The 24998-nt window shown below is 42.6% G+C and overlaps 1 protein-coding gene across 4 annotated transcripts in view; it reads left to right on the forward strand.

The window, feature by feature from the left end:
* Susd4 (sushi domain containing 4) overlaps nucleotides 1–24998 on the forward strand; it is a 128248-nt gene that overhangs the window by 83364 nt on the left and 19886 nt on the right. For 3 of the 4 annotated variants that reach the window (XM_074048246.1, XM_020153626.2, XM_074048244.1), the window contains 2 exons: nucleotides 4487–4660; nucleotides 11877–12065. In XM_074048246.1, the coding sequence (XP_073904347.1) occupies nucleotides 4487–4660; nucleotides 11877–12065 (363 nt within the window). The remainder of the gene's footprint in view (nucleotides 1–4486; nucleotides 4661–11876; nucleotides 12066–24998) is intronic. The other variant, XM_074048245.1, reaches the window with a different exon arrangement.

Genomic DNA, 24998 nt, shown 5'->3' on the forward strand with positions numbered 1-24998 from the left:
GGTTAATCCTCCAGTGTACATATGACAACTCTTTGAAGATTTAGGTCAAATCCTTCCACAACCCATGCTTAAGATGTAGTATCTCCCATCATACTAAATAAAATCCCAACTCCCTGCCATCATCTACCAGCCTGACACAATCTGGCCTTTCCTCCCTGTCTTGGTCACTGTATTTCAAATACATGGATCTTTTGTGTTTCACAGGACACCAAGTGCTTTCCTGGCCTTTGCACCAGCTGTTCTGCTGCCCGAAATTTTCTTTTCCCAGATCTGCACATAATTAGATCCTTGTTGCCATTCAGGTCTCAGCTCAATAAATGTCATTTCCTCAGAGGCCCCTTTCCTGTCTGCCCAAATTAAATGAGTCCCCAAGTCAATCCCTATCTTATCACCTTGTTATGTGTTCATCATTGCGGTGAGCACTGCGTGTTATTTTCTAGTTCATTTATCTCTTAATTTTTCTGGTAGCAGGTTCCCTCTGTGCAAGTACTATAAGAGTAGGAATCTTGACTATCTCCAACAACCTAGAACATACTCAGCCATACATAAGTGCTGAATAATTCACTGAATGGATAAATTAGAATAGCTGGATGATAAATAAGCTTTACGAAGGCTGGCTTAAGTGAAATTAAGTCAAATTCCTTTCAGCCAGAACTTTTAGAGCTTTTAATATATTAATGTGGATTGTTGAACTCTGAGTGTTATATTTACATTCCTAGGACCAGTTTTGGGGAATACTGATGTTGACATGTAGCATTTTTAAGAAATCAAATTCATTTTCACATTTAACTAACATTTTAAAGAAAAGTAAAGCCAAATGTGTGGCACCGAATCCTTGAAAATTTCTTTTACTCTTACTCTGCTTGCTCCATCCCCTAGGACTTTGCTCTGTGCTAACTAATTTAATATATTAATTTGCACTTAGATGTAACTGTGTAATACTGCCTTAGGATCTTTTGCTCCTTTTATGTATTCATTATACTGAATCCCCATTGTCACTAGGAGCAAGGTACAAAAATAATGACAGTGGTGTGCTCATGAAAAATAACTTCCAGAATAGAAGCCTTTGATATCTCTCAGGCATACCCTGAAAGTGCCCACTTATGTCTCATGTATCTAAATTCTAATTGTTGACCAGATTCTACATGACAGAATCAGAGAACAATAAATACTTTTTATAGTCCTTGGTAATAATATGCTTGAAGTGACTTTGAAAAATCATCTCTGACTATATGAATTTTTGCTATAGAAAATTGTGTTACAAACAGTCTCCAACTTATGATCTCTCAACTTTACAATGATTTGAAAGCAATACACATTCAGAGAAACCATACTTCACATTTTGACTTATGTTTTTAACTGAGCTGGTAATATGGAATTCAATACATTCTTTCAATGCTGGGCAGTGGCAGCAAGCCATAACTCCTCTCAGCCACAAGATCATGAGTACTATGCTGCTGAGTTAGGATGTTCAGTAGGTTAGTTATATTTATACATTTCAACTTACAGTGTTTTCAGCTTACAATGGGTTTATCTGGATATAACCTTGTCATAAGTCAAGGAGTGTTGGTGTTTCTGTGTGAAACTTCAGCCTTGATGAAGAGTTCACATTTATTTTCAGAGACTAAAGGTCTTGCATTCTTTTGTTTTCCATAGAAATAAGGTTCATGGTTACTGTTACTCACTGTCACAGACAGATCTTTGGGGTACATACTCATCCAAATGCCATCTTCTCTTGATCTTCAGCTGGGGGAGAAGATGTAAAACATTGGGCATGAAAACTTGGAGAGACTGGATGGTCTTTTCTTCTATTTAGCTTGTTTGTTTGAGCCAATCTATTTTAGTGTTTCCCTTACTCCTAGGGCACAGCCCCTCTTAGCTTCTCTACCTTGATGGGACTTTAACTCTAACTTCTTACTTCCCATTTGACATGTGGTTACTCCACATAGTGAGTTGGCTCTGTGTCATTGCCCATGAAGACTCCTCTGAACAGAGTATACATTTACTGGAATTTGGCAGGCTGAGACCCCTTTTGAAACTCTATGTCATATTTTGTACTATAGACCCAACTCCTACTTGTAGAAACTTGGAATCCTAACTGGAAGTTCAAAGTATTCTGCATTAAACACCATAGGCTGAGAAATCAGCCTTGAGAGCAAGGCATGGGTGTTTCTGCTCCGGCCAGCCAGTGTTCACATGTCTCCAAGGCCCAGGTGGACATTCTCTCCATTGACTTTACTCTTAAAGCTGGCCACCTCCTGACTATGCCAGTTAATTCTTCAGCAAATTTCAAGTTCATCATGAAAATAGTAAATTTAGACATAAAAAGTACCACCACAGGAGCTATTTACAGCTAAGATTTTACACACAGATGCTTTGATAAATGTGTTTTTATTTGCTGTGAATAATTTCTTCATAGTGCCATTGAAAAACATAATTCACATTTTCCATTAAGAAAAAGACAGCAGTAGCATGCAAAAAGTTGTCAGTTGTCTTGTGACTTCAGTCAGCATTATTCTGGGAATGATTTGGGAGGAATTCAGCTACTTTTAATGGAAAAATTGTTGGTTGAATATGAACACTTGGAAAACCCCTTTCTAAGCCTGATGCACAAAAATGAAACCAGAGCACAGTTCTCCAGCCAAGACACTACATGGAAATTCAGGGGCTATTGGGCAGCCTGATGATAGGTTTCCTTGGGGGAAGGCAGATTGGCCAGCTGTGCAGAAATCCAGTTAACCAGGCTCCTGAGGACTAGGTGTACTCAGGGTTCTCGAACATAGGTTCAGATAGCCCCCTCTGCATTTCTCCTTTGCCAGGTGCATGCACAGGTCTGGAAACAGAAAAGTAATGTCAGAGGAAGTGGTTGACACAGGTCCTACTCGAAAGCTTATGGTGGTGACAAAGGCTGAGATAAAAGTGCGTACACGCATTTGACTTCAGATGACGTGTACTGTGAATGGCTACCACCCCTTCACTCCCCAGCTGCCAGGCCCACCACACACAGGAAGGCCCCCCTTCTGCCTGAGTCTTTCCCACCGCTGATGTCCTATTTTCTGGAGCCAGTTGCGTCAGATTTCTCGCTACTCCCAGTAAACCACCAAAGTTTGCAGCCACCAGATCAGAGCCACCTACCCAGCCAGCCACTCCTTCCTCCTTCCTTTCCACCTCTTAGAGGGCTCCCAGCACCTTAGAGCTGACAGTTCAAAGCTTAAAGCAACTTGAAGGCCAGGACTCCTGGTAATGCTATTCCAACTGTACTGTGCATTCAGTGGGCTATGAAGAATGTGGCTGAGAAGCTAACCATCTTTTGAAGCACTGAGGAATTTCTGGAGAAGTTTCTATGATTGACAAAGTGTTGTCCTTGGATTTTTGCCTTGTTTTGAAAAATTTAGTTTGGAGCATAACCCTTCTATAGGTCATACTTCCAAACTCATGCATCTAAAATGAGAAACATTTGCAGTGCTGGGGGTGTAGCTCAATGGTAGAGCACTTGCTTAACATGCTTAAGGCCCTGGATTAGATATCCATCAATGAAAAAACAAAACCTATAAAACAAAAGCAAAACAAAAATTTGCATAAAATCAGAAACATTAAACAGAGATGTGCCCGTAAGAGATAAAGAGAGACGTGTTTGGATCAGTGTGACTTAATGTTCTAGGTGGGTGGGGACAAGAGGAACAGGACCCCATCCTGGCAGCAAGTGGCCCACACAGTAAATTAGAAGTAGACACAGTTAGAAGTGGACAGTTATCATCTGCTCATTTTAGTTTAGCTTTTATCCTATTGCTGCATGGACTCCTTGCTCCTCCTCAGCCTTCCCCTGACCGCCCAGCCTTGCTCATCTCTCCTCCTGAGCACGTGTGATCTGCTCTACTCCACTTTTAGGAGGCAGTGCGAGCAGCTCCTGAGCCATTGTCAGGTCTGCAAGACCACGTGCTGCTCTATTATCTTTTTAAAAATGCCTAAGATAGACAGGAGATGCTCATGGCAAATGCAGCCACAACTTGACCCCGTGCTGTTTTGCACACCATGTTTGTGTGCAAACAGACTGAGGGTGGCATGCCTGGGTGGTTGCAGGGGCCAGACTGACAGGCTACATTGTGTTATGCTCTGTCCACAAACACAGCAACATGTATAACCAGATAGTTCAGGTTAACCCCCAACTCTTGTCTTTCTTCATTTATTTCCAAAATCATTCATAAGATCAATTGTACAGTATAAAGTGTCACAGGCAAGAAATAAAATTTCTTTTGTGAATGGGTCTCTATAAGCTGGGTCTCTCTTTTCTGAGCTGACTCTCCCTGTCACTCCTGTGAAGGAGGCTGTGATGCTTACTGTTGGAACCTGAGCCTAGTGACAAGCAAGATACCATGTATCAGACTGTTGTGTAGGTTGAGGCAAGGTCTGAAAATACTGGCTTTCTTGTGAAGCTGTTAATTATTGTAAATTCCAGAAGTAATGTATAACTTTTACAAAATTTCAGATTGCCGTATCCCTCAAATCGAAGATGCTGAGATTCATAACAAGACGTACAGGCATGGAGATAAATTGATCATCACCTGTCATGAAGGATTCAAGATCCGGTACCCTGACCTGTACAACATAGTTTCATTATGTCGTGATGATGGGATGTGGGATAACCTGCCCATCTGTCAAGGTAGGGGATGGGAGCCAATGTTGCCAGCTGTTTTTCTCTTGGACTTCATGGTGGTGTACACATTTCTCTAACAGAGCAATAGAGATGATGGCAGAGAAAATAGAAGGCCATCCATCCCACATGGATCCCACCGTATCTTCGCTGGGGCTTCTGGATCTCTGCTCTTGGAATCTCTGCTGTCATGCCTATAGTGGCTCAGATCCATACATGTAGTTTTAAAATACAAACAGGAAAGACCTCACTCTTTAGCATGTTGGATACCCCTTTATTCTAGGGAATCAGAAGTACTTACAAAATTAGGAAACTTATACGTCAGACACAGTGATTCATACTTATAATCCAAGCTACTTAGGAGGCAGAGAGTAGGAGAATTATGGTTCAAGGCCAACCCAGATAAAAAGTTAGTGAAACCCCATCTCAACCAATAAACTGGATACAGTGGCATGTGCCATCCCAGCTTCATGGGGGGTATAAATAGGAGGATCTCAGTCCATGCTGGCCCAGGAGAAAATGTGAGACCCTATCATAAAAATAACGTGAAACCCTATCCTGAAAATAACTAAAGCAAAAAGTCCTTGGAGCATGGTTCAAATAGTAGAGCATGAACTCCAGGACCATCAAAAAAAAAAAAAAAAAGAATTAGGAGACATAGTTAGGCTATAAACACAATGATGAACCTTACACATTTAAAAGAAATAATGTCACCTCACCCCTGTTAGAATAGCCATCATCAGCAACACCACCAACAACAGGTGTTGGCGAGGATGCGGGGAAAAAGGAACCCTCTTACACTGTTGGTGGGAATGTAGACTAGTACAACCACTCTGGAAAAAAATTTGGAGGCTACTTAAAAAGCTAAACACTGATCTACCATTTGATCCAGCAATACCACTCTTGGGGATATACCCAAAAGACTGTTATTCCAGAGGCACCTGCACATCCATGTTTATTGCGGCACTATTCACAATAGCCAAGTTATGGAAACAGCCAAGATGCCCCAGCACTGACGAATGGATTAAGAAAATGTGGTATCTATACACAATGGAATTTTATGCAGCCATGAAGAAGAACGAAATGTTATCATTCGCTGGTAAATGGATGGAATTGGAGAACATCATTCTGAGTGAGGTTAGCCTGCCCCAAAAGACCAAAAATCGTATGTTCTCCCTCATATGTGGACATTAATCAAGGGCAAACACAACAAGGGGATTGGACTGTGAGCACATGATAAAAGCGAGAGCACACAAGGGAGGGGTGAGGATAGGTAAGACACCTAAAAAACTAGCTAGCATTTGTTGCCCTTAACGCAGAGAAACTAAAGCAGATACCTTAAAGCAACTGAGGCCAATAGGAAAAGGGAAACAGGTACTAGAGAAAAGGTTAGATCAAAAAGAATTAACCTAGAAGGTAACACCCACGCACAGGAAATCAATGTGAGTCAATGCCCTGTATAGCTATCCTTATCTCAACCAGCAAAAACCCTTGTTCCTTTCTATTATTGCTTATACTCTCTCTACAACAAAATTAGAAATAAGGGCAAAATAGTTTCTGCTGGGGTATTGACGGGGGAGGGGGGGCGGAGTGGGTAGTAAGGGAGGGGGTGGGGGCAGGGGGGAGAAATGAACCAAGCCTTGTATGCACATATGAATAATAAAAGAAAAATGAAAAAAATAAAATAAAAGAAATAATATACTTATTTCAATATCAATACTTACAGTGAGAATATAGAAAAGCCCATCTTCCAGAGGCTTTTTCTCTTAATAAAGCTATCCCTTTTTATAATAAGTGAGGATCAGAAAATTAATCCAATTCAAATTTCATCCAAACAACAAAGAGAATGTATATTTTCCCTAATTTTTAAAAAAATTTGCCCCAGCCAACATAGAGGTTTCCCCTGTTTGTGCAAATAAGCACTCAAGTTCACATTAATTCTGATTTTATTCTTTGACATGTGATTTGAACCAAAGGACCAAGAAGCCAATGCATAATTCATAGTGTGAGAGAGAAGGAGAGCGCTCTTATTTGCTCCAAAAGCCACTAGCATGTTAATGTTGAAACGAATGTTAACTTTGCACTTGGAAATCACGACTGGCAGACCCTGATATTGCTTTGTGTGCCCCATCATCAGAAATAAATTGTTTTCTTACATGGGCACTTAAGATTCATGATCCCATGACAGAACACAGCCTTCAGAATTGGGAGTACAGAGACAGCTTGACCATCATACTGCCTGCCTTTCCCCCAGAAGCTGCCTATGCTGCTAGACTGTCCTGTATTTCATTTTGAAAGGAGACATGGTATTTATTTACATGTTCAGAGACTGTCTACAAAATAAGCATCTGGCTCCTTATTCAAATAAACATTATTAACCACTGATTCGTTCCAGGTCTCTGACACTGTCAGAGTGATGGGGAAGAAAATCAGCCTGGGCTCTAGCCATTTCTTGCCTTCATATTTTCCATATATCCCTTTTCTTTTCCTTTCACTCTTTCTATTGCCTTTTGTGTCACTTAAATACAGTGTACTTCCTTAGGAGTTCTTTTTTCCCAATGATTTTTTTTTTATTATTCATATGTGCATCCAATACTTGGATCATTTCTCCCCCCTGCCCTCACCTCCTTCCTTACCACCCACACGGCCCCCTCCCTCTCTCCCCCACCCCCTCAATACCTGGCAGAAACTATTTTGCCCTTATTTCTAATTTTGTTGAAGAGAGAGTATAACCAATAATAGGAAGGAACAAGGGTTTTTGCTAGTTGAGATAAGGATAGCTATACAGGGAGTTGACTCACATTAATTTCCTGTGCATGTGTGTTACCTTCTAGGTTAATTCTTTTTGATCTAACCTTTTCTCTAGTTCCTGGTTCCCTTCTCCTATTGGCCTCAGTTGCTTTTAAGGTATCTGCTTTAGTTTCTCTGCATTGAGGGCAACAAATGCTAACTAATTTTTTAGGTGTCTTACTCATCCTCAGACCTCCCTTGTGTGCTCTCGCATATATCTTGTGATCAAAGTTCAATCCCCTTGTTGTGGTTGCCCTTGATTAATGTCCACATATGAGGGAGAACATACGATTTTTGGTCTTTTGGGGCAGGCTAACCTCACTCAGAATGATGTTCTCCAATTCCATCCATTTACCAGCGAATGATAACATTTCGTTCTTCTTCATGGCTGCATAAAATTCCATTGTGTATAGATACCACATTTTCTTGATCTATTCGTCAGTAGTGGGGCATCTTGGCTGTTTCCATAACTTGGCTATTGTGAATAGTGCTGCAATAAACATGGGTGTGCAGGTGCCTCTGGAGTAACCTGTGTCACAGTCTTTTGGGTATATCCCCAAGAGTGGTATTGCTGGATCAAATGGTAGATCAGTGTCTAGCTTTTTAAGTAGCCTCCAAATTTTTTTCCAGAGTGGTTGTACTAGTCTACATTCCCACCAACAGTGTAAGAGGGTTCCTTTTTCCCCGCATCCTCGCCAACACCTGTTGTTGGTGGTGTTGCTGATGATGGCTATTCTAACAGGGGTGAGGTGGAATCTTAGTGTGGTTTTAATTTGCATTTCCTTTATTGCTAGAGATGGTGAGCATTTTTTCATGTGTTTTTTGACCATTTGAATTTCTTCTTTTGAGAAAGTTCTGTTTAGTTCACTTGCCCATTTCTTTATTGGTTCATTAGTTTTGGGAGAATTTAGTTTTTAAGTTCCCTATATATTCTGGTTATCAGTCCTTTGTCTGATGTGTAGCTGGCAAATATTTTCTCCCACTCTGTGGGTGTTATCTTCAGTTTAGAGACCATTTATCTTGTTGAGCAGAAGCTTTTTAGTTTTATGAAGTCCCATTTATCTATGCTATCTCTTAGTTGCTGTGCTGCTGGGGTTTCATTGAGAAAGTTCTTACCTATACCTACTAACTCCAGAGTATTTCCTACTCTTTCCTGTATCAACTTTAGAGTTTGTGGTCTGATATTAAGATCCTTGATCCATTTTGAGTTAATATTGGTATAGGGTGATATACATGGATCTAGTTTCAGTTTTTTGCAGACTGCTAACCAGTTTTCCCAGCAGTTTTTGTTGAAGAAGCTGCTTTTTCTCCATCGTATATTTTTAGTGCCTTTGTCAAAGACAAGTTGGTTATAGTTGTGTGGCTTCATATCTGGGTCCTCTATTCTGTTCCACTGGTCTTCATGTCTGTTTTTGTGCCAGTACCATGCTGTTTTTATTGTTATTGCTTTGTAATATAGTTTGAAGTCAGGTATTGTGGTACCTCCAGCATTGTTCTTTTGACTGAGTATTGCCTTGGCTATTCGTGGCCTCTTGTGTTTCCATATAAATTTCACAGTAGATTTTTCAATCTCTTTAATGAAAGTCATTGGAATTTTGATGGGAATTGCATTAAACATGTAGATTACTTTTGGGAGTATAGACATTTTTACTATGTTGATTCTACCAATCCATGAGCATGGGAGATCTCTCCACTTTCTATAGTCTTCCTCAATCTCTTTCTTCAGAAGTTTATAGTTTTCCTTGTAGAGGTTGTTCACATCCTTTGTTAGGTTTACACCTGGTATTTGATTTTTTTTTGAGGCTATTGTAAATGGAATTGTTTTCATATATTCTTTTTCAGTTTGTTCATTATTAGTGTATAGAAATGCTAAGGATTTTTCTATGTTGATTTTATATCCTGCTACCTTGCTATAGCTGTTGATGGTGTCTAGGAGCTTCTGAGTAGAGTTTTTTGGGTCTTTAAGGTATAGGATCATGTCATCTGCAAATAGTTTCCCAATGATTTTTTATTTTTTTTTCCCAATGATTTTTTAAACATCCTACAGTGGTCAACCTCTTGGGGTGTCATTTTGAGTTCAGATATGTGCTTTTCTATTGTTCTGTCTGTCCACTGTGGTTCTTCACCACCCCTTTCTCAAATCCCAGTCAAGGCACAGCTTTTCTAGGTCAGCAGCAGCATGAGAGCTGGCTGGCTAGCGAGTCTAGTGTCTCTCTCTCTTGCTCACTCGCTTATTCTTCTGGTGCTAAGGATTGAACCCAAGGTGTCACACATGCTAGGCAAGTGTTCTTCTATTTAGCAAAACCCCCAGCCTCTAGCTGACTACTTTTAAGAGGTGTGCCTCTTGAAACAATCTCTCTCATTGTTCCTCAGGGCCCTACATCCACAGAGGAGGTATCGTGGCATGTACCGCCCTGCCCCACCTTGTATCTCCCAGCTACCACTGCACCAGCTTCCTCCTGGTCACCTGTTTGGCACGGCACAGGAAATTAGGAATCAGTGTTGCCTTAGACATTCTGACACCTCTCCAAGCCCCCTGAGGGAATATAATTAGTCCTTAGAGTGACATTTCATTCTGTAACTTTTATTTGCACCTATGTATCCAGGGGCCAAAGCCCGAGGAGGCTTTTCTCTATAACCTAGAAGTGCAAATGGAAATCCCACTGAACTATTAAGTTGAAGCCTATTTTCATCTGTTACACGTAGGACAGGCAGGCTGTCTCCAATCAAGAATGACCATATTTTTCCCTCTCAGCTGTGATTAGATGCATACATTTTAACCCATGACATCTCCTGGGGGTGGGACTACTTTTAGGAGGGTCTGTATACCTCCTGTTCACTATGGGTCAGAGTTAGTTTTTATTTGGGATAAGCTAGTATCCTCATACAGGTGGCTTAGAACCTAGGAAGGAGCTGATTCTATTTATTCCTGATTCCCACCTCACTTCACTTCTGCTATGAACATTGGCACTTTTCAGCTCTGGAAACAAAAATCTAAGGCCATGACAGTATCTAAAAAAATGGCTGATCTCCAACTTTTCAGGTCTGGTCCATCCTGAATATTGGCTGATTCAGGACTGGGGCCTTCTGGGAATGTAGAGCCTTGCAGCCCTAGGGCACAGTAGTACACACTGGGCACTGCACAACCCCTGCATGAGTGCTTGCCTAAGCTCTGCACCTTTGGTGTCTCACTTGTCTCTCCTCACTTGCACTGATGCCCAGACACCAAATACTGGGGTGCAGAGTAAGTAATTTGCTGAAAAGATCCCTTTAAGACACTTGAAGTTATCTAACAAAGTCAGCTCTGGGGAAGGGTTCAGTGGTCTGCCATTGTGCTTGAAATACATATGATCTGTATTTGATGATGGGAAGAGAAAGCAGATACTTTCATTATTCTTTATTTACTTCACACACAATTAGTTCTTCCCTGGAAGAGCACTACCTCTGTAATGTCATTATGCCCTCCAGTGACATTACCAAAGTCAGTAAGAAATTCTGCAGGCATAGGGGATCCTGCACACTACAGAATTTGATGTCATTGGGAATGTTTATCTGTGCAGGCTTGAGGATTAAGTGGCAACGAAAGCCTTAGATTTCGGAATGTAGGATCCTGACCTTATTTCCATTCTGACAGTATGCAGAATTCTATGCTTGATGCATGGACCACTACATAGCCAGGGCTTCTCTGAGAGCGCTTCCTAGACCACCAGAACCAGCAGCAGCAGTACCTGGATGTTGATACAGAAGCCCAGCAGAAGCCTAGCAGGCTGTGTCCACCAAAGCCCTCTGAGTCATTCTCAAATGTGAGAATGAGTCCACTGTGGGATTCCTTGCGTATTTCACATGAAACCCAACTGGATTCTCAAAAGTTTAATGGCCCTGGTTCAGGCAGGAATTCCCCTTCCTCAGTGGAATTGAGTTTGAAAGATAACCTGCCCAAGCCACCACCGCCACCACCACTGAAGCCATTGGAGTTTCTCTTTCCTCCTAGGGTACCTCAGTGGTTCTTAGCCCCAACAGCACACTAGCATGACCTGGGGAACTTTACAAAAACATTGTGATCCTCTGGCTCTCCCCAGACTCCAGGCTTGGGGCCTGGGCATTAGTGTTTTCTAAAGCCCCTCAGGTGATGCTGAAGGCAGTCAGGCCCAGAACCTCCTGGCTAAGGCTTTGCCAGTCCATCTCACGCACTCACTACCCTCCTAACTCCTAACTCCTCCTCTGACCTTCTTGGTCACAAGCGAACATCTGCCTTCTAAACAGATAAACTAGTAGAATAAGAAGTCTGAGCCTGGAAGACCAAAGTGCTTCCTTCATCAGCATGATTCCTTTTTTTGCAGTTGGGCAATCTTGAAGACTTTTGGCATTCTGTTTGGCTTTTGGGTGTTCAACGATGACCCAGCGAAACCTTTCCTCTTTCTTTCACGTTTGACAGGCTGCCTGAGACCTCTAGCCTCTTCCAATGGCTATGTGAACATCTCTGAGTTCCAGACCTCCTTCCCAGTGGGGACTGTGATTGCCTATCGCTGCTTCCCTGGATTTAAACTCGAGGGGTCAGAGTATCTTGAGTGCTTACACAACCTTATCTGGTCGTCCAGCCCACCCCGGTGCCTTGCTCTGGAAGGTAACACATACTAGCCTTTCAGAAGTTGCCTGTTGAATTATTAACATGGATGTTTTGGTAGGAAGTAAAGAGCTGCAAATTATGGTCAGCAATAACTTTAGTTCCCTGACCACACCTTTCATTTCTCTGTCCAGAGCAGAGATCACCTGCCATGAAGCCATACTAATGAGATGTAAAACTTGCTTCCACCATCTCTCCTTAAAGGGGAGAACAGTGTACAAAAGAAAATGTTGCAAGCATCAAAGGTTAAGCTACAAAATATTTCATTAAATGAAATGCCTTCAGAAATTAATTTTCTCTGCACCAAATGAAAACAGATTGCATTATGGCGTCATTAATCTCACCCCTTGTTTTATTGTTGTGTCAATGTCTCCGCCATATTCCCATGCGTTTTATAGCTTAGCTATAAAGGTTTTGCTGCAAGCACATCCTTGGAATCCTGAAAGCAAGAGCTCTTTCTTCTCCATTTTTATGAAATCTGTATGATTACCGAGTGTGGATCACTAAGGACCACTAATCAGAGGCATGAGATAGTGAGGGGACAGGACATCCATTGCCAGAATCAAGGCAGTGTCCTGCTATTCAGCCCTAGCTTTAACTCAGGTCTGGAAATGATGTTTGCTGTGCTTTTCAGTTACTGAATAAGTGAGTGGGAGGAGGTCTCTCTGGGGGAAGGAGGAAAAAGGAAACATCCCATCAAGAGCTCCTCCAAACCTATTTGCAGGGAAAGAAACAAAATAAAAAGCAATAGAATGTGAAAGCCAACCAGTTCTCACAGAGTTTACACAGCTCTGAAGTGTGGCCTCCGTAGGAGGAGGTCAAGGTGGGAAGTTGCTGTGGATGGTGATGCTCAGAGGATTCAGAGAAGCCATGTAGTTCTGAAAGAAAGGATGGACTTGGAGTGAGATTAGCTGGAGCCATGGAGCCTCCTTGAAGAAAGTTGGGGAAGAGGTGGGAGAGAGGCAGAACCCCAAGCCTGTGCCATTAGTTCTCCCATCCTAAGTTAGTCATTAGAACGCCCTTCTCTCACCCATATCAAATTCCACAGGGGACTGGAGCCAAGGGTAGAGGTGTTAGATAAAATACAGGATACCCAGTTAAACTTGAATTTCAGATTAACAATAATTTTTCAACAGGAATATGTCCTAAGTATTGTATGGAACTTACTTATATTTTATCTTAAATTCAAATAGAACTGAGTGTCTGGTGCCTCTGTTGGCTAAATCTGGCATCCTACCTTTAGTTTCCAGTGGGAATAGTTTTTCCACTGTCTGGACAGTGGTAGTGGGCCAAAAAGTGAGTGTGGGCTGTAATAAAAGGGGCCCCTTTCCTAGTTCTCCCCAGGTTTCTTCCCAATCAGATAACCAGAAATAGAGGATAGTTTAAAGATTCCATTGTGATGATTTTATCAGTTTGAAGTGCCCTTTTTAAAATCTTTTCAAATTTGTTTTAAATGTGTTCCAAGCAGTCAAGTTCTGATAATATTCATTGGAGGACTTGGGAAACAGTTTTTATGGAGCCTAGGCAATATGATATGGATAGACTTAAAAAAATCTAACTTCAAGAGGCAACAATAAAACATGTTTCATCACTTAGCAGGTGTCCTTTTTCTGCTGCCCGCCTAGCTCTGGCCCAGGAAAGAAGCTGAAAACCCAGGCTAACAGTTGCCTTGCCAGACTACTTAATGCCTTTTTCCTCTGTTTTATTTAATAATTATTACATCTTTATTTTCAATACATATTCCTTTGAATTATCTGATGGAATTAGTTTATGAGCCTTTAAATGCAACACTTTCTAAATGTATGAAAGCCAGGACTCTAAACCAAGAGGTATAGAGTGGACTAAAGAATCACTTTTCTCAAGACTAGATAGAAGCTAGGTTAAAGTGAGCAGTGAGCCAGGCATGGTGGTATGTGCCTGTAATTCCAGGTACTCAGGAGGCTCACATAGGAGAATTGGTTGAGCCCAAGAGTTAGAGATCAACTTGGGCAGCAGAGCAAGATACTATCTTTTTTTTTTAATATAGTGGATTAAAATAAGAGGCAAAGATTCATGAGAAAGTTATCTACTTATGTCTAGGTATTGGCATTTCCTTAATTCTTACTTTAATTGTATAATTGTGTATCATCTTTTTAAATGTCAGGGCTTCCATATAATATTACTGGAGAATATTCAACATAGCTGAACTGTCCCAAGAGACTCTACCCCTTTAATATGTCACCCACTCCCATCTGCCTGACTTCCCAAGCATAATTTGAGTTTTCTCAATGGTGTAGTGATGATTTTGCACTGTGCTGTGATATCGTGTGCTATTTCAGATTTACTAATATTATTAGGGTGTTCTGACCTCCAACAGTGAGTGGGTGCAGGCAGCAGTGATAAGAAAGTCTTTCTTTATAAGATTTTTACCCCTTTCCATTTCCTCTCCTACTGTTAATCCACTGGCTGTCAGTGAGCCTGTCACTCTTGGGTACATGACACTGCAGCTCTCCCAGCACCCTTCATTCTTTTTCTAGCCTGCTGCGAGGCAAGCTGATCATGGAAGCAATGAGGCAAGTTGCTTCACCTTTATTAGCCCCACTTTCCTCATCTGTAAAGTGGGGGTGGTGACAATGCTTTCCTCAGGGAACTTTGAGAATTTGGCATAACTAATCTGACATAATTAAGAAAGTGCCCAGCAGTCAGTTAAGTGTCAATTAATGCTGCTGTAGTTGTGTATAGAGTCACCATAAGTAAGTGGTGACTCTATGAATAGTGTCCAGTTGGGACATGTACACCTACAACTGTTTTGGTTGTTCAGCTATTATTTTGGTTATTTGCGTATTCTTAGCTGTGTTTGTGTAAACTGAATCTCAAATAATGTGAAGAAATACTAAACAATACTGATAATTGCTGTTAATTTTGAGAGCCGACTTTGTACGTATCAGGCTCTTACCAAAGTGTCATTTGATCTTCATAATATTCCTTTACTGCTGTCAATCCCATCTTGCTGATGAGCAAATCTAGACTTCTAAAGGCTAAGTAGCTTGTCCACACTGTGCAGCCAGTACATGAGGGAGCTGGCATTCAAGCATGGGTCTTTGCCACTTCAAAACTGTTGATCTTAATCACCAAGGTACATTGCCTAATTAACTTGATCTGATTACTTTACAACCCAACAGGGAAGACAATTTTATTTTCATAATCGTTTTTAAAGAGTCAAAAAAATTTCAAAGACTTACTGCACAGGAAGGAATTTATCTTTCTAGTCGTGTTGTTCTCCCCAAGAAATGCCAGTTGCAGAGAATTGTGAGTCTAGAGGGAAGCCTTGCTGCACACTGGGTGACCACCAGCTCTTACTGCTGCCACTCAACAGTGCCCATTTGACTCCATGTTCCATGGGAGCCTCTCTTTAGTCAATGAGATAGGCAGAGACTGTCGGTCTCCTTATACAAAGACGCTGACACCTTGGAGTATGCCAAGATCTGTTCAGACCCTTTAGCTCTCAGTGCATGGGGTTTCTGCCACATAGCACCTCTTCTCCCTAGTAGAACAGAGAGCCAACATTTGAGTAACAGCTGTCAGACTCACACGTGAACAGTCCCTTTATTAAGGCCTGGCTTCATGACAAGTTGACCATTTGGAAGGAAAGGCTTTGGCAGAGCCATCAAGGGTGGCAAGAGTTCCAAGGACCAGCATGAAGGTGCAGGTTGTGCATTTTGAGGCCTGAACTATTACACTTATCTTATTGAGAGTGGGCACATTCTGGAGCATATGAGTGACCCTACAGCTGTGCCATGGGCTAAAGCCCCTGAAATCACAAAGTCTTGAACCAGAATATTAGCTGCAGTATTTGAAAGTGGGTGAATATATATATATATGTATATATGTAAAACCTGGAAGGTATTCCATGGATCCTTGTGTGTTGGACTGTCTTTTTGTGGGTCTGGAGCTTTTTTTTACCTGGTTCTGGGAACTTTTCCTCATCTGGGCATATCTTAATTCTTTCCCTCCTCAGGCTCTCTTCATCTCTGAGGCTCTCGCCTCTGTTTGTCTCTTTCCTGTGGTACTCTAGACACATTGAATCCAAGAAATCTTTTTTTCTTTTAATCCTTCAGGGACTGGAGGCCTGGCTCAAGTGGTAGAGTGCCTTCCTAGCAAGTGTGAAGCCTTGAGTTCGAACCCTAGTGCTGCAAAAAACAAAAACAAAAGCAAAAAAACTCCTTTGATCATGAGTATAGGGAGTCTCTCATTTCTAACTACTAAGAATTAAAACTCAGTTTGCCTTGCCAGCAGTGTTTATTGAATACCAGGCAGGCACAGAGCGACACTGAACTGGGCACGGGGGAATTGCAAAGAAAGAAAAGGATGTAATTCCTTACTTTTCAGGGTTTACAGACTAATAGGGAGAATGAGAAGGCAAATGCCATTACCTAGAGAACAGTATCAGTACAAATGGCACACGCACACACATAGCTGCCATTACCTAAGGGCATGTGAGAGTGTCTGCATTTTAGAAAGTGTGGAAGGACAGTTCTAGTAAGTGATATCACAATTGTAAAGTGAAAGTTCTGCCCAGGGATCTATGACATTTTGTTCGCTTTCCCTGAGGACCAAATAGTAGTGCATTTTCTCTCTCCACTTGAGCTTTGGGAAGAGAGTGTGAACCTCATTCATGTGGAAACAGTGCACTTTGAAGTTCTACAGAGCTCACCAGCCTGGGCAACATGCCTTAGAGTGTGTGGAGGCTGCCAGCCCAAGGGTTTAAAGATTGGGAATGTGGAAGTGCTCACCACACAACTGTGTGTGTTGCAGGTATAGGTAGTTACAGGGCAGGAAACATGAACACATGGGACAGTGGAAGAAGAAAAGGCACTAACTGCCCAGAATCCCCAAAGCACTGTGTGTGGGGGGCTGTGGCTACAGAAAGGGGGTCTTTCTCTACAGGAGGAAGAATCATACAAAAGCCTTTTGTGTTTGGAACATTCTCTTTCCATTCAGGTTTTCAAAATGGTCTGGAAGTGACAAAGGGACATCTACTTAAAGAAATTCCTAGCAGACACTCACTCAAATGGCAGGTTAAGAACACTAGAAATCACCTGACTCTATGTCTTTGAGGCAGGTGACAAGGGTCAGAAGAACAGATGATTTAAGCACAGAGTTGGGATTTGAAGTCCTTGGTTGCAGCTTCCATCCACTTAAAGATTCTTCCATTTACCTAACTGTTAAGTTAGATATCCAGCCAGAAGTCCTTCTTTCAATAGATCTCTGGGAATAAAAGTAGGAGAAGGGGATTACATCTAGAAAGGACTATTCAGTGGGATTAGACTTTGAAAAGAAAGAAACTAAAATCTGTGTGATTTGCTATGTTAAATAAATACCTGTGGGAGTCATGCATTCATTCAGCCAACATTTTAATGCCTAAATTGAGTATTTTGCAAGATCTGGAGCCCACAGTTATGCAAGGTCTCTGTCTCTCTGGACCTCCCATCCTTCATGTTGCTGATGGTGAAGTTTCACTCAGGAGCTAGGTTCAGAATATTCTATTTGTCAGTTATCCATGGTCCCTGACAGTAGAGGAGATGGTTGGCTGCTCTGACCACTGAAAAGTGGCTCTAAAGTGACATCTTCATGGTTTTGAAAGAGCTGGGAGGGGCATGTTGGGGAGGCATTTGTTGCTGGGTGGAAAGTTTGGAGTGCTTGTCTTGTTTGCTTTTCACAAGAAGGAAAATTCCAGAGTGAATCACTCTGGGAGATGTGAGCAATGACTTCCCCATACCTTCAGGGCTTTCTCCACCTTGTGGCTGGCATTTTTTCTAGGAACAAGCAAAGCTGATACCATTAGAAGCTGAATACCTAAAACCTTTTGTTTTTTAAATCCAACCAATCCTCCAACTCCAGAGGCCCTGAGTGATTGCCCTATTCCCATTCATCTCCCAGCTCTCATGGACAGAGATGGAAGTTTAATCAGACAGTGTTGGATTGAATCACAGAGAAGGCAGCTGTGTGATTTCCTAAGAACCTACTAGTGCCCGGGGGTCCTTTTAGGTCTATGTTCTTTTATAAGAAAAGGAGGAAAAATAAGAAACCGAAGAACCCTGTTTGGCCAAATGTGAAATAACTTGAAAGGTTCCAATTTGAGATCAAAACTCAGAGCCAGCTTGAATGTGGAGGGCTCCCAGTTCCTGAGCTGCATTTTTCAATGTACTTTGTTCCACAGTCAAAACACGTTCAGGTACAAGAGACACCTGCCATGATTTCTCCCTCTGGAAATCCTGCCTTGGAAGCACCCCATGACTTCAAAGCCAATTCTATGTAGAGACCAGGAAAGACACAGCTGAGATCTGGGCCTCATCAGATGAGAGACCCTGCCTGCCTTAGGAAAGCAAAGAACACCCTGCAGGGCAGGATGCAGGGGATAGCTTCAAAGATACTGTCCACACAGCCCACCAGCGGCAGGTTGTTCCCATTTTCCAATGGAAATTTCAGAGCACTAAAAGAAGGCCAGACCTGTTCCGAAGAAGGTAGCTGTCAATTATGGTTCATGATGAGATTCACCCTCACCTGGCCACTTTCCCAAACCAAAATTGGAGAACATTCTTGGTGGCTCTTGTGTCCTTCTTGTCACCTCTCACCAGGCAAGCAAGGGAGACCCAGGGTCATTCCCCTTCCTGCTTGGTGATCCAAACAAGAAAGTCTTGAATTGGAGATGGATCTTAATTCACTGGAAACTACTTTGCCTTGGACGTCAAGTAGAACAAGAAAAATGATCAAAAAGGTTATATCAGGGTTTTCATGATGCTGCTTCATTTTTAACTTTGCTTTTTCACAGTGCTGGTGATTGAGCTTAGGGCCTTATGCATGGCTGGACAAACACTCTACAACTGAGCTACACCACCAGTTCTTGTTTTTTTTGAGACAGGATCTCACTATGAAGCTCAGATTGGCCTCAAACTGGCTATGTAGCCCAGGCTGGCTACACAAGCTTATGATCCTCTGCATGCCTTCTAAGCCCTTGATTTCTACTGACATCACTCCTGTGGCTCTCTGGGACCCAGAGGCCCTGTCGGACACCAGGATCTATGTTCTGATCCTAGGGAAGGTGTGGGAAGAGCAGCTCTCTGAGGCTATTTCCTGCCAGTCACATTCTTTGCTCTTACGCAGAGCACACTATTCCCAGAGAGGTTTCTCTGTTACGTGCTGGCATGGGAGGCAGATGAGGAAGTGAAAGGGTGCTAGGAGTGCCAGAAGTGCTTATCCCTTTGCTGGTGGCTGTCACAGCCTCCTTGCAGGGCATGTCCACAGTTCACCCAGGAGTTCCCCACAAAGAGGGAGCAGCAGGGAAAGAAGTATCTGCTGCATTTGTTTGTGGAGGATCCTCAACCTTCATTCAGCCTCAAGTCAATTCTAGGTGTAAAGATTCTCTCTTTACAGAAAGAAAGTAGGCCAGGTGGCTGCTCTTGGCCCTAGGCACAAGCTGCAGATCCACAGCAGCCCCGCCCCGCCTCTCAGGCGGTCATCTTTCCCTCACTACACTGCCTTCCTCAGAGAGACTGGACCCCAGCCACCTGAACAATCTGCTCAGCTGCCCCCCGGGCAACTTCCTTTTTTGTGGTGCTGGGACTTGAATTCAGGGCCTTCGCCTTGAGCCATTCCACCAGCCCTATTTTTTGTGAAGGGTTTTTTTGAGATAGGATCTCATGAAACTATTTTCTGGGGCTGGCTGTGAACTGTGATCCTTCTGATCTCTGCCTCCTGAGTAGCTAGGATTACAGCATGAGCCACTGGCACCCGGCACCTGGGCAACTTCTTTATTCATCACTGTTCCCTGTAAGTTGGACTTTCAGCTTGCAAAAGGTTTTGGAGGCAGGATGCAGGTGGTTCACACCTGTGAGCCTAGCTACTCAGGAGGCAGAGATCAGGATGATCGTGGTTCAAAGCCAGCCCAGGCAAATAGTTCATGAGACCCTATCTTGAAAAAACCCTTCAAAAAAAGGGCTTGAGTGGCTCAAGATATAGGCCCTGACTTCTTCAGTACTGCAACAACAACATAAAGGTTTGGGACATAGGAGAAGGATATACCATGTGATTCCCCCCTTAAGATCACCGCTAACAAAGCTGGACAATGGAAGGTGTTTTCTTTCTTCCCTCCCCCACTCCTTCCTAGGTAAGACTCCTGTGTCAACCAGGTTGAACTGAGTGCCATGGGGCCTCTGCTTATTAGAATTCCAGTCTTGTTCACCTCAGCTGCAGTGATAATAGTAGTGACCCACTGGTCACCCAGCACCCTCCTCCCCCCTCCCCATCACCCTCTGAGTAGGCCAACTGGCCAGGGCATGGTCTCCATTAGCCTCTCCTGGCCCTTCAGGCTCCCTACAGACTCACCCATGATCCTACCAGCAGCTGAAACTAATGCAAAATTGAATCAGCAGAAAATGAAGAAAAAGGCAGTCAATGCCTTTTTCTCTCCTCTCTTCCGGACATAGCAGTGGGGTCTCTCTTCATCAGGAGATGGAAGGGGGTCTTGGGATTTATCTGCTTGCCCCAGGCTATACTGTTCTCTCTGCTTTACCAAAGTCACAGGTTTTTACAGGTTAGGTAAAGGTTGGTTAGGTGGTTTTAGGCTACTGTCTTCAAGGTTCAGAGGCCCAGGGAGTGCCTTGGAAAGCAAGGCCACTTTGTTCAGGGCTGCCCCATCTCCTAGGGGTCTGTTTTACATATTTACACAGTGTGTGTTCCCACTCAAGATTTATTTGAAGGAAGAGCTCCCCAGTGTAAAGTCTGAGACTCATGCCCTTAGCTCCACCTTCTTAGGAACTTGAAAACAGAGAAATGAATGATCTACTGGGGTCAAATAAAAATCCCAACATCTCCCCTGATGCGCAGACCTCAAAGGTGTAAGTAGATGGTCAATTTATAATCCTAATTAGGAACCTGGCTAACATAATCAAAGTCTTGTGGGAATTTTAGATCTTATTCTCAAAAACAAAAGAATGTGCATTAGCTTTGAAGGTAAATGTGTGTTCTCTGGATCTCGAAAAAAGGAAATCTTGGTTTCACCTGTCTCACGTATTAGTGACATTAGCTGGAAAAGCCTTGTGTGAAACAAACAGAGGTCAGTTTGTGAGTGGAAATGAATTTCCCAGTCTGGGCACATATGTTGATGGGTGACATCCCCTTTTGCTCTTTTGTTACCAGGTGGTGAAAATGCCTGTGCCTGGTGCTCTTTGAATGAGAGCCACCTTGCCCGTTACCCTGGTAGGATGTTTTATCAGCAGAAAATGCAAAATAGAAAGCTATCCTGTTAATTTATTATTCACAAGCAATAGTAAATTATCCTAATACCATTTCTATACACTGCTTTTACATGACAGCAGTGATTATGAGAAAATAGCTGCTTGCATGCCACTCCAGCATTCTCAGGGATCTCTATGCTTAAGGTTTTTTGTTTTTGTTTTTGTTTTGTTTTGTTTTACAAAGAGTAATCACCACAGTGGCAACTTCCTCTTCTTGGTCACATACTGCTCTTGTACTCAAGAGAGATTGTGCCATAGCATCAAGAAGCTTCATTCTTCTTTTTTTTTTTTTCCTTTATTGAATCAGGAAACACTGATCTTTTTGTCCTAAAAAACCAAGAGACCTTGTTCCTATTTTTCAAGTAGGCCAAAGTTCTAGGGTTTGCTACTATTATACCCCAGGCTCTCTTTCTCTGGAATGTGATGGTTTCTGACCTGACAGGTCATCCTGAACTCTCTCTCCTCCTCTCTCTAAGTATCTGCTGTTCACTATCTTTAGCCCCTTTGCAGACTCTGCCTCACCACCTCACTTCCTTTTGCCTCATTGGAAACATGTTAATACCAACCCTTCCTCTCTCCTGAACTTCTGCAATTAACTTTTTTTTTCTTTTTAAACTTCACTTAAGAAATTTTGACTGTGATCAAAGAAACAGAACTTATGATTCTTCTCCCCACCAAAGAGAAACAAAGCTGAGGGCTTCACTGTTTTGAACAGTGTCTCCTACCAAATCCAGAAAGGAAGGGAACTCAAAAGAAGGACTCCAACAGCCTCCTTCTCTGCACACTCACACTCAGAGATGGGATCGCACCAGATTTGAGCCCACCTGCACGCAACCCCCATCCCTCCACTCTGTCCTGGGCAGGCTGCCTGGCCTGGACCTGCATCCACCCAGGAAGCTCTCCGTTTAGGGTAGGGGTTGAGGAACACATTCCTTCACTGGGTTCATGGTTCTCACAAAAATATCTCTTGTTTTTGTCTCTTTGTCTTGCTGTCTTTTCCTGTTCTTGTAAACTCTACAGACATGCGAGCTGAGGCCCTTTTTTGTAATGTTGAAATGTCAGGTTACTGAAAGAAGTGCAGAACTAAGTAACAGCAAACACATGACCAGTGCTTTGAGCCTCTCATTTGTGCCAAGAGGGTGACTTCATTATGCTCAGAAAATAGATGGTCACTACCAATAGGAAATTCGCCGTGTTTGTCCTTAAACTCTAAGGTATCTTCTCCATCCTGTTCCAGGCAGGATTTATTTCCTCCTTTCCTCTCTGGGAAGGTAGATGACTTGTATCTCATAGTAATAAAACCTCTTGCAATAAGGTGCAACGCAGAAAGTAATAAATCCTTTCAGTCACTGCAGGGCTGTGTCAGGCTGGGAGTCACTCTGCAGTAGAGTATTCAGAAGAGTGACTTGGATCATTCTTCCCTTTCTTTTCCTTTTTCCTTCTCCTCTCCAGCTCCCACCTCATCCCTACATCCCTTCATAAAACATTGCCAGAATTGCCTGCCTCTTCTCCCAAAGTAACTAGACATCTGGGTAGGAGGCAGGTGAAATAGCCATGCCTGTCTGTGCCCATCTCTATCTTGTTCTTTTTTTTTTTTTTCGCAGAACCTGTGCCCACAGTTATTTCCTCTTTTTGTACAGGAGGTTTAGGTTTGGTTTTACAAAAGGTCCTGCCTACCCGACTTCCTCTATAGTGTTTGGAGAAGACAGTGCTTTCCCCATAACTCAGCTTTCTCTCACAAGCTGACTTCTGAAGAAAAGTCCAGGACTTTGCTAACATTCAGGCCAGGTTGTTCTTGAATGGATAAGAACCCAAGAGATAACAACTCTTCCAATCATTGGGAGGGATTTAATAGATTCAGCCCTTAAGAAATTGGAAACATGACTGGATTTTTTAAATGCAGCCAATTACATTGAAATTCAGATTTTAAAACTAGTCCTTATCTCAAGCTATCACAGGAGAACAATTTGACTACATCAGTTTGTTTTCATACCATAAATATCTTATTTGGAGATTGTTTTACACTGGGAAGAAAAGCAAATTTGTAGGAAACTGGAAAGCCAGGAATTCTATAGAAAACCAGGGCTAAAATAATGTCTGAGAGGAACCTTACCCTACCATACTGCTCAATGTCTTTAAATGCACTTTAGCCCTTTGCCTTAACTGTGGGTGACTTTCTACTGTCCCCAGAGCATAAGGACCACCCCTGCCTGGTTTCTGCTGCCACCTCTCAGAAAGGAAAATTACTGTTATATTTCCAATGAGTGCTTGCTGTCTAAGGACTCTCAGCATCTAGTTATTCCAGATTGGCATTCTGACTTGAACTAGGAAACCTTCTGCTCCCCTGTGGACCTGTCCCAAGGACTGGGCCTCCACTTCCCAGATGGAGTCATGCTGTCCTTATTTGCTAGAACTGCTGTAACACAGCACCACAAAGTAGGTGGCTTACATCAACAGAAATTTGTTCTTTGATGGCTCTGGAGGATAGAAGTCCAAAATCCGCAGTGTCCCACTTCCTCTGAGACTCAAGAAGCTTACTTCCTTGCCTCTTCCTAGCCTCTGATGGTGGCCAGAATCCTTGGCTTGCAGGTCCACCACTCTAATATCTTCCTCTATTGTTACACCAGGTTCTCCCTATGTCTGTCTTAACATGGCCATCTTCCCCTCTGTATGTCTCTTCCCCTCTTCCTATGAGGTCACCAGTCCTAGAGGATTAAGGGCCATGGTACCATAGTATGAGCTCATCTTAACTTGATTCCATCTGCAATACACTCTTATTTCCAAATAAGATCACATCCTTAGGTCCCAGGATTAGGATTTCAGCATAAGAATTTGGGACAGAGATGGGGATACATAATTTAGCCCACAACACATGCTCTCCCTTCCTTGGGAAGAAGCAGACTTTCCCTTTGTCTTCCCTCTGTCTCTGGCTTCCAAGTTGAAAGGGCTATCTGCAAATCTTCCCAAACCCTAGTTGGTCAGCATCCTTTGGACTGCCCACAGCCCTTTCCTGAACCAGCACACTAGCAGAACCACATAGGTACTCCTCCAAGTGTCATGTTTCCTCCAGCTCACCTTTTCTCTACCTCTGTAGGCCTCAAGGTTTTTCCAAACTAACCCCTCTGTGCACAATGCATGGCTAGCAGATAAAGAAATCACTGGGGAGCCCTGCACTGCCTTGCCTTTACATATACTTAAAACCCCATAGCAAGACTAGTGAAAGATTGCAGTGAGTGAGTCAGTCAGGCTCACGTATGGTCCAATCCCAACTCTGCTGTTTTGTCACCAGATGACCTTGGCTTCACCTTTCTGAGCTTCTTTTCCCTTCTCTGTACAAGGGAAGCCATTACACCCGCTCTGCAAAGTCCTTGTGAGGATTAAGCGGAATATGTGTGTGTGCTGCTCTCGTCGTAGGAGTTATGAAGGGTGAGGTTATAATCGCTGTTTGTATTTTATCTCATGGGCTCGTAATGTTGTGAAAAGTAGTAACTGTGTCTTTTTTTTGTGAGCATCTAATTTTATGCCAGACACTCTTGCTGATTTACAGATGTTATTTCTAATTCTTAGAAGAGTCCTGCAATGTAGGCATCACTATTCCTCTTTTACAGATGATGGAAACTAAATGTCAGAAGGTTGAAAAAAATTAGTGAAAGTTAAA

Source organism: Castor canadensis, chromosome 11 (assembly GCF_047511655.1).
Source record: "Castor canadensis chromosome 11, mCasCan1.hap1v2, whole genome shotgun sequence".
Taxonomy (NCBI): Eukaryota; Metazoa; Chordata; class Mammalia; order Rodentia; family Castoridae; genus Castor; species Castor canadensis.